Source organism: Oncorhynchus kisutch, linkage group LG6 (genome assembly GCF_002021735.2).
Source record: "Oncorhynchus kisutch isolate 150728-3 linkage group LG6, Okis_V2, whole genome shotgun sequence".
Classification (NCBI taxonomy): domain Eukaryota; kingdom Metazoa; phylum Chordata; class Actinopteri; order Salmoniformes; family Salmonidae; genus Oncorhynchus; species Oncorhynchus kisutch.
Window position 1 is genome coordinate 84,976,088 of NC_034179.2, and position 10,777 is coordinate 84,986,864.

At 44.7% G+C, this 10,777-nt stretch overlaps 1 protein-coding gene across 1 annotated transcript in view; it reads right to left on the reverse strand.

The window, feature by feature from the left end:
• Nucleotides 1–10,777, reverse strand: part of LOC109887500 (voltage-dependent P/Q-type calcium channel subunit alpha-1A) — a 167,363-nt gene that overhangs the window by 54,776 nt on the left and 101,810 nt on the right. The window contains 1 exon segment of the mRNA XM_031828066.1: nucleotides 2,782–2,865. Within this exon segment, the coding sequence (XP_031683926.1) occupies nucleotides 2,782–2,865 (84 nt within the window).

The window sequence follows — 10,777 nt, forward strand, 5'->3', positions numbered from 1 at the left end:
TGGACCATGCCAGGAAAAGGCACCCCACACCATAATAGAGCTGCCAGAAGCCTCGTTTACTCAAGTGTTTCCTTTATTTTGGATCAGATCAGTCAGATCAGAGCTGTGATCACTTCAAGGAAGGGAGGAAGGAAGGATGCATTTGAACAGTATTAAATCAGAACCTGAAGGGTATTAGGACAATGACTACTGGCCAATTCCAAATTGACCTCAAGCCCCTCTAGGTCTAGCACGTGTAGATCTGAAAGCATTGGATTGGTATCAGTAATCTGAAAACGAACCCATCCAGATAGGCTAGGTGGATTATTAGCTAAATCCTATCTGATCCTTTTTGATATCTATACAAGGGGTAGTCTATTTGGGATTGGTCGAATGTCCGGTGACTGGGAGCAGGAGGTCAGTCGAGTCATCTTGTCAAACCTGGGTCAGAGATCAAAGGTCAGGGGTCACTGCCAGGGTGAGGAGTCGAGCAACATGCATCACCACAGCCACACCAGGAAATGGATGCAGTAATTAAAGTATCTCCAAAAAAGTACAAACCATCTACATGTGGATGTTGCAGATGACATGGTTTATAGCGGCATTTTTGGAGGTTGATTTAACAAAGAGTGCGATTGGCCAGGCCAGGTTTCATGGATGGACACATAGTGCATTTTGATTGGATGAATTCGTCAGAAGGGAGAGGGACGAAGTAGTTGCCATTAAGTAGCGTAGAGTTAAAGAAAGCATGTAAAAAAAGATCAAACAGGAAATGAATTTTCATTATGTACACTCATTATTACTGAGTTCAGTTCAGTCATAACACTGCCTCCATACATACAACAGTTCAGGCATAACACTGCCTCCATACATACAACAGTTCAGGCATAACACTGCCTCCATACATACAACAGTTCAGTCATAACTCTGCCTCCATACATACAACAGTTCAGTCATCACTGCCTCCATACATACAACAGTTCAGTCATAACACTGCCTCCATACATACAATAATTCAGTCATAACACTGCCTCCATAGGTACAACAGTTCAGTCATAACTCTGCCTCCATACATACAACAGTTCAGTCATCACTGCCTCCATACATACAACAGTTCAGTCATAACACTGCCTCCATACGTACAACAGTTCAGTCATAACTCTGCCTCCATACATACAACAGCAGGGATATCAACGACTAGGAAACAGATGAAGTTAAAAAAATATATTATGAGATTACTCCTAACATGAGATTACTCCTAACATTAGATTACTCCTAACATGAGATTACTTTTAACATGAGATTACTTTTAACATGAGATTACTTTTAATATCCACACATTAACAAGCTTCCATTGGACTGCGAGGAAAATGAACATGATTGTCAAGTCGTGTGTTTGAATCAGCGCAATGGCAACTACAGCTTTAATTTGAGCTGACCCAAATTAAAGGCTGCTTTGATGGACTACCACTGGACTGATCCAAGAACAGGGCTTGCTTTTCATGTTCAAAGGTCCCTCTTGATCAAATGGTGTCTCGGACTAGTTTGAGGTCAGTTTAGAAAAGAGGAACCAATTCCACCTGATTCTTATGCCATTAACATCCACTGCCAGTAACACCTGGTAGGACAGTTTATAGAGCATAGTTGGGGACAGGAGTTTTTCCTCACCATAAGAACTGACAGGAAAAACGAGGGTCTAGTTCAAGTCATGTAGTCAGGAAAACCTCTTGCCACTACTAAGATATTATGTAATCTGATTTAATTTCTATGATTATGTCTGTGGTCACCAACCTTTGTCATGCAGAGCTACATGATGTTCAAGCTTTTGTTCCAGCCCAGCAGTAACACACCTGATTCAACCAATCAACCAATCAAGGTCCCGATGAGGAGTTAAAGGTTTAATCAGATCTGTTGGTGCTAGGCTGGTTATAAAACATATAGCTCTCCAGGACCTGGGTTGATAGAGTTTTTACTGGAAACAAAGGTATAGCTGTCAGGACTGTCTCAGAGACACACAACATTCAAAAACAATATTCATATTTCATAATATGGTTTATAAAGGCATTACAACACACACACACTCGCATGCACGCACGCACACGCGCACACACCACATTACCTGCCTGAATAACTAGTGTGTCTACCTCATTGGCTATCATTTTTCACTATCCAACTGGTTGCTAAGTGGTTGCCTGGCTAGAGGAACAGTCTGATTGGCCAGATTGTTTTGAGGCTGGTTATTTGATTGGCTGTCAGGTTGCCTAGCAGATTAGTAGAGTAGTCTGTGTGTGTACGTGCATGAGTGAGTGTGTGTGAGTGTGTGTGTGTGTGTGTGTGTGAGTGTTAGTCTCCTGAGTATTGTCAGTGGTGGCTGGGCTACCATGATCCAGGTCTCTGTGCTTTGCTCTCCACCAACTGGGACAATTATGTAAGGCTTTCAAAAATATGTTCATGCTTCACTGAGCAATGCAAGATCCTGTACACTACAGTCTCTGCCTTTCTCTCTGCTTCTCTATGTGCCCCTGCTCTCTTTCTATCTGCCCCCCCCTCTCTCTCTCTACCTGTCTCACTCTCACTACCTCTCTACCTCTCTCTCTCTCTCTGCCTGTCTCACTCTCTCTACCTCTCTCTTCCCCTTACTCTCACTCTCTCTCCCCCTTACTCTCTCCCTCTCTGCTTCTCTCTTTCTCTCTCTCTCTACCTCTCTCTCTCTGACTCTTTCACTCTCCCACTCATACCACTGAACTTGCTGACACACCATTTCCCTTTCCCACTGTTAATTCCCCCTGCCTCCTCACTTACCCCGAGCTCAGTCACTAAAATATCTGTAATGCTGCCCAGGACTGTCACACAGTCAAAAATGTTCCAGGCATCTTTGAAGTAATTCTGTGGGCAGAAGAGAAAGAGGGAGGGGGAAGGGAGGGAAACAAAGAAAGAAAGGAAAGAGATTGAGGAGAGAAAGGATAAAAAAGTTGAGTCAGTGTCAGACGGCAACAGGCCATAGATTAGACGAGATAAAATGAACGCCAGTTATGCCATATTGAAGTCATTCCAGCAACATATATGACTAGAGTCTGAGAGAAAGAGAGTTAGTTGGTTGGCTTGTTGGTTGGTTGGTTGGTTGGTTGGCTGGCTGGTTGGCTGGCTGGTTGGTTGGCTGGTTGGCTGGCTGGTTGGTTGGTTGAAAAGGAGAAGGGATGACAGGATTGTGGTACAAACTGTATTGTGACTGCTGCTGCAGTAGAAGCCCTTTGTTGGGTGCCATGTATGAGCCTGCAGCCAAACTGTGCATTAGGACAGCACTAATGAAAACACCATACTCTCTGTGCATTAGGACCTAACTAATTAAAACACCATACTCTCTGTGCATTAGGACATAACTAATTAAAACACCATACTCTCTGTGCATTAGGACAGAACTAATTAAAACACCATACTCTCTGTGCATTAGGACATAACTAATTAAAACACCATACTCTCTGTGCATTAGGACATAACTAATTAAAACACCATACTCTCTGTGCATTAGGACAGAACTAATTAAAACACCATACTCTCTGTGCATTAGGACAGAACTAAATAAAACACAATACTCTCTGTGCATTAGGACAGAACTAATTAAAACACCATACTCTCTGTGCATTAGGACAGAACTAAATAAAACACCATACTCTCTGTGCATTTTCACTAGGCATGTACACTGCCGATTTTGCCGGTTTTCCTACTTACAAAGCATGTAGAGGTCTGTAATTTTTATCATAGGTACACTTCAAATGTGAGAGACGGAATCTAATACAAAAATCCAGAAAATAAAAGCATGAGTTTTAAGTAATTAATTTGCATTTTATTGCATGACATAAGTATTTGATCACCTACCAACCAGTTAGAATTCCGGCTCTCACAGACGTTTTTCTTTAAGAAGCCCTCCTGTTCTCCACTCATTACCTGTATTAACTGCACCTGTTTGAACTCGTTACCTGTATAAAAGACACCTGTCCACACACTCAATCAAACAGACGCCAACCTCTCCACAATGGCCAAGACCAGAGAGCTGTGTAAGAACATCAGGGATAAAATTGTAGACCTGCACAAGGCTGGGAGGGGCAACAGGACAATAGGCAAGCAGCTTGGTGAGAAGGCAACAACTGTTGGCGCAATTATTAGAAAATGGAAGAAGTTCAAGATGACGGTCAATCACCCTCGGTCTGGGGCTCCATGCAAGATCTCACCTCGTGGGGCATCAATGATCATGAGGAAGGTGAGGGATCAGCCCAGAACCACACGGCAGGACCTGGTCAATGACCTGAAGAGAGCTGGGACCACAGTCTCAAAGAAAACAATTAGTAACACACTACGCCGTCATGGATTAAAATCCTGCAGCGCACGCAAGGTCCCCCTGCTCAAGCCAGCGCATGTCCAGGCCCGTCTGAAGTTTGCCAATGACCACCTGGATGATCCAGAGGAGGAATGGAAGAAGGTCATGTGGTCTGATGAGACAAACATTTAGCTTTTTGGTCTGAACTCCACTCACCGTGTTTGGAGGAAGAAAAAGGATGAGGACAACCCCAAGAACAACATCCCAACCGTGAAGCATGGAGGTGGAAACATCATTCTTTGGGGATGCTTTTCTGCAAAGGGGACAGGACGACTGCACCGTATTGAGAGAAGGATGGATGGGGCCATGTATCGTAAGATCTTGGCCAACAACCTCCTTCCCTCAGTAAGAGCATTGAAGATGGGTCGTGGCTGGGTCTTCCAGCATGACAATGACCCGAAACACACAGCCAGGGCAACTAAGGAGTGGCTCCGTAAGAAGCATCTCAAGGTCCTGGAGTGGCCTAGCCAGTCTTCAGACCTGAACCCAATAGAAAATCTTGGAAGGGAGCTGAAAGTCCGTATTGCCCAGCGACAGCCCCGATACCTGAAGGATCTGGAGAAGGTCTGTATGGAGGATTGGGCCAAAATCCCTGCTGCAGTGTATGCAAACCTGATCAAGAACTACAGGAAACGTATGATCTCTGTAATTGCAAACAAAGGTTTGTGTACCAAATATTAAGTTCTGCTTTTCCTATGTATCAAATACTTATGTCATGCAATAAAATGCTAATTAATTACTTAAAAATCATACAATGAGATTTTCTGGATTTTTGTTTTAGATTCCGTCTCTCACAGTTGAAGTGTACCTATGATAAAAATTACAGACCTCTACATGCTTTGTAAGTAGGAAAACCTGCAAAATTGGCAGTGTTTCAAATACTTGTTCTCCCCACTGTATGCGTGTGTATTTATCTGTGTGTGTATTTACCTGTGTGTATTTACCTGTGTGTGTCCTCTTTGTTCCTGTTCCACTAAATCTTTACCATCCCTAAAATCCTTCACCCTCTTTTTATTAGTCTCTCTCTCTCTCTCTCTCTCTCTGCATGTTGGGACTGTTTGGTGCATGCTGGGAATTGTATGAGTGAGTGCGAGTGTTGTCTGGAGTTTCCTTTTCTTGGTGGTTTGCCTTTTTCTATGCATGATTAATGTTATTATTGTTTTTATTCTTGTGGTAGTATTAAGTATATTGTATTTGTCGGAATTGCCCTGGTTTTGGCGGGGATGGTGACCCACATGGGGACGTCGCCCCTGTCACTTCGGCACGGCTTTAGGTGTGTTACTGAAGCTACTGTCACTGTGGAGGAGTTTCTGGCCGCCGTAGGAGAGAAGGTAGGATACGAGAATGTTGCTTATGCGTCACGGATGAATAAAGAGGTGGTGGTATTTCTTAAAGAAGAGTGTCTTGTTGATCGTATGGTTGAGCATGGCATACTTCTTAAAGAAGAGTGTCTTGTTGATCGGATGGTTGAGCATGGTGTACTTCTTAAAGAAGAGTGTCTTGTTGATCGGATGGTTGAGCATGGTGTACTTCTTAAAGAAGAGTGTCTGGTTGATCGTATGGTTGAGCATGGTGTACTTCTTAAAGAAGAGTGTCTTGTTGATCGTATGGTTGAGCATGGTGTACTTCTTAAAGACGAGTGTCTTGTTGATCGTATGGTTGAGCATGGCATACTTCTTAAAGAAGAGTGTCTTGTTGATCGGATGGTTGAGCATGGTGTACTTCTTAAAGAAGAGTGTCTGGTTGATCGTATGGTTGAGCATGGTGTACTTCTTAAAGAAGAGCGTCTTGTTGATCGGATGGTTGAGCATGGCGTACTTCTTAAAGAAGAGTGTCTTGTTGATCGTATGGTTGAGCATGGTGTACTTCTTAAAGAAGAGTGTCTTGTTGATCGTATGGTTGAGCATGGTGTACTTCTTAAAGACGAGTGTCTGGTTGATCGTATGGTTGAGCATGGTGTACTTCTTAAAGACGAGTGTCTGGTTGATCGTATGGTTGAGCATGGTGTACTTCTTAAAGACGAGTGTCTGGTTGATCGTATGGTTGAGCATGGTGTACTTCTTTTTTTTTTCACCTTTATTTAACCAGGTAGGCTAGTTGAGAACAAGTTCTCATTTGCAACTGCGACCTGGCCAAGATAAAGCATAGCAGTGTGAGCATACAACAAAGAGTTACACATGGAGTAAACAATTAACAAGTCAATAACACAGTAGAAAACAAAGGGGGGGTCTATATACAATGTGTGCAAAAGGCATGAGGAGGTAGGCAAATAATTACAATTTTGCAGATTAACACTGGAGTGATAAAAGATCAGATGGTCATGTACAGGTAGAGATATTGGTGTGCAGAAGAGCAGAAAAGTAAATAAATAAAAACAGTATGGGGATGAGGTAGGTGAAAAGGGTGGGCTATTTACCAATAGACTATGTACAGCTGCAGCGATCGGTTAGCTGCTCAGATAGCTGATGTTTGAAGTTGGTGAGGGAGATAAAAGTCTCCAACTTCAGCGATTTTTGCAATTCGTTCCAGTCACAGGCAGCAGAGTACTGGAACGAAAGGCGGCCAAATGAGGTGTTGGCTTTAGGGATGATCAGTGAGATACACCTGCTGGAGCGCGTGCTACGGATGGGTGTTGCCATCGTGACCAGTGAGCTGAGATAAGGCGGAGCTTTACCTAGCATAGACTTGTAGATGACCTGGGTCTGGCGACGAATATGTAGCGAGGGCCAGCCGACTAGAGCATACAAGTCGCAGTGGTGGGTGGTATAAGGTGCTTTAGTGACAAAACGGATGGCACTGTGATAGACTGCATCCAGTTTGCTGAGTAGAGTGTTGGAAGCCATTTTGTAGATGACATCGCCGAAGTCGAGGATCGGTAGGATAGTCAGTTTTACTAGGGTAAGCTTGGCGGCTTGAGTGAAGGAGGCTTTGTTGCGGAATAGAAAGCCGACTCTTGATTTGATTTTCGATTGGAGATGTTTGATATGAGTCTGGAAGGAGAGTTTGCAGTCTAGCCAGACACCTAGGTACTTATAGACGTCCACATATTCTAGGTCGGAACCATCCAGGGTGGTGATGCTAGTCGGGCATGCAGGTGCAGGCAGCGACCGGTTGAAAAGCATGCATTTGGTTTTACTAGCGTTTAAGAGCAGTTGGAGGCCACGGAAGGAGTGTTGTATGGCATTGAAGCTTGTTTGGAGGTTAGATAGCACAGTGTCCAAAGACGGGCCGAAAGTATATAGAATGGTGTCGTCTGCGTAGAGGTGGATCAGGGAATCGCCCGCAGCAAGAGCAACATCATTGATATACACAGAGAAAAGAGTTGGCCCGAGAATTGAACCCTGTGGCACCCCCATAGAGACTGCCAGAGGACCGGACAGCATGCCCTCCGATTTGACACACTGAACTCTGTCTGCAAAGTAATTGGTGAACCAGGCAAGGCAGTCATCCGAAAAACCGAGGCTACTGAGTCTGCCGATAAGAATATGGTGATTGACAGAGTCGAAAGCCTTGGCAAGGTCGATGAAGACGGCTGCACAGTACTGTCTTTTATCGATGGCGGTTATGATGTCGTTTAGTACCTTGAGTGTGGCTGAGGTGCACCCATGACCGGCTCGGAAACCAGATTGCACAGCGGAGAAGGTACGGTGGGATTCGAGATGGTCAGTGACCTGTTTGTTGACTTGGCTTTCGAAGACCTTAGATAGGCAGGGCAGGATGGATATAGGTCTGTAACAGTTTGGGTCCAGGGTGTCTCCCCCTTTGAAGAGGGGGATGACTGCGGCAGCTTTCCAATCCTTGGGGATCTCAGACGAGATGAAAGAGAGGTTGAACAGGCTGGTAATAGGGGTTGCGACAATGGTGGCAGATAGTTTCAGAAATAGAGGGTCCAGATTGTCAAGCCCAGCTGATTTGTACGGGTCCAGGTTTTGCAGCTCTTTCAGAACATCTGCTATCTGGATTTGGGTAAAGGAGAACCTGGAGAGGCTTGGGTGAGGAGCTGCGGGGGGGGCGGAGCTGTTGGCCGAGGTTGAAGTAGCCAGGCGGAAGGCATGGCCAGCCGTTGAGAAATGCTTATTGAAGTTTTCGATAATCATGGATTTATCAGTGGTGACCGTGTTACCTAGCCTCAGTGCAGTGGGCAGCTGGGAGGAGGTGCTCTTGTTCTCCATGGACTTCAAAGTGTCCCAGAACTTTTTGGAGTTGGAGCTACAGGATGCAAACTTCTGCCTGAAGAAGCTGGCCTTAGCTTTCCTGACTGACTGCGTGTATTGGTTCCGGACTTCCCTGAACAGTTGCATATCACGGGGACTATTCGATGCTATTGCAGTCCGCCACAGGATGTTTTTGTGCTGGTCGAGGGCAGTCAGGTCTGGGGTGAACCAAGGGCTGTATCTGTTCTTAGTTCTGCATTTTTTGAACGGAGCATGCTTATCTAAAATGGTGAGGAAGTTACTTTTAAAGAATGACCAGGCATCCTCAACTGACGGGATGAGGTCAATGTCCTTCCAGGATACCCGGGCCAGGTCGATTAGAAAGGCCTGCTCACAGAAGTGTTTTAGGGAGCGTTTGACAGTGATGAGGGGTGGTCGTTTGACTGCGGCTCCGTAGCGGATACAGGCAATGAGGCAGTGATCGCTGAGATCCTGGTTGAAGACAGCGGAGGTGTATTTGGAGGGCCAGTTGGTCAGGATGACGTCTATGAGGGTGCCCTTGTTTACAGAGTTAGGGTTGTACCTGGTGGGTTCCTTGATGATTTGTGTGAGATTGAGGGCATCTAGCTTAGATTGTAGGACTGGCGGGGTGTTAAGCATATCCCAGTTTAGGTCACCTAACAGAACAAACTCTGAAGCTAGATGGGGGGTGATCAATTCACAAATGGTGTCCAGGGCACAGCTGGGAGCTGAGGGGGGTCGGTAGCAGGCGGCAACCGTGAGAGACTTATTTCTGGAGAGAGTAATTTTCAAAATTAGTAGTTCGAACTGTTTGGGTATGGACCTGGAAAGTATGACATTACTTTGCAGGCTATCTCTGCAGTAAACTGCAACTCCTCCCCCTTTGGCAGTTCTATCTTGACGGAAGATGTTATAGTTGGGTATGGAAATCTCTGAATTTTTGGTGGCCTTCCTGAGCCAGGATTCAGACACTTCTTAAAGAAGAGTGTCTTGTTGATCGGATGGTTGAGCATGGTGTACTTCTTAAAGAAGAGTGTCTGGTTGATCGTATGGTTGAGCATGGTGTACTTCTTAAAGAAGAGTGTCTGGTTGATCGTATGGTTGAGCATGGCGTACTTCTTAAAGAAGAGTGTCTGGTTGATCGTATGTTTGAGCATGGCGTACTTCTTAAAGAAGAGTGTCTTGTTGATCGTATGGTTGAGCATGGTGTACTTCTTAAAGAAGAGTGTCTGGTTGATCGTATGGTAGAGCATGGCGTACTTCTTAAAGACGAGTGTCTGGTTGATCGTATGGTAGAGCATGGCGTACTTCTTAAAGACGAGTGTCTGGTTGATCATATGGTAGAGCATGGCGTACTTCTTAAAGACGAGTGTCTGGCTGATCGTATGGTTGAGCATGGTGTACTTCTTAAAGAAGAGTGTCTGGTTGATCGGATGGTTGAGCATGGTGTACTTCTTAAAGAAGAGAGTCTGGTTGATCGGATGGTTGAGCATGGTGTACTTCTTAAAGAAGAGTGTCTTGTTGATCGGATGGTTGAGCATGGCGTACTTCTTAAAGAAGAGAGTCTGGTTGATCGGATGGTTGAGCATGGTGTACTTCTTAAAGAAGAGAGTCTGGTTGATCGGATGGTTGAGCATGGCATACTTCTTAAAGAAGAGAGTCTGGTTGATCGGATGGTTGAGCATGGCGTACTTCTTAAAGAAGAGTGTCTTGTTGATCGGATGGTTGAGCATGGTGTACTTCTTAAAGAAGAGTGTCTTGTTGATCGGATGGTTGAGCATGGTGTACTTCTTAAAGAAGAGTGTCTTGTTGATCGTATGGTTGAGCATGGTGTACTTCTTAAAGAAGAGTGTCTTGTTGATCGTATGGTTGAGCATGGTGTACTTCTTAAAGAAGAGTGTCTTGTTGATCGGATGGTTGAGCATGGCGTACTTCTTAAAGAAGAGTGTCTTGTTGATCGGATGGTTGAGCATGGCGTACTTCTTAAAGAAGAGTGTCTTGTTGATCGGATGGTTGAGCATGGCGTACTTCTTAAAGAAGAGTGTCTTGTTGATCGGATGGTTGAGCATGGCGTACTTCTTAAAGAAGAGTGTCTTGTTGATCGGATGGTTGAGCATGGCGTACTTCTTAAAGAAGAGTGTCTTGTTGATCGTATGGTAGAGCATGGCGTACTTCTTAAAGAAGAGTGTCTTGTTGATCGGATGGTTGAGCATGGCGTACTTCTTAAAGAAGAGTGTCTTGTTGATCG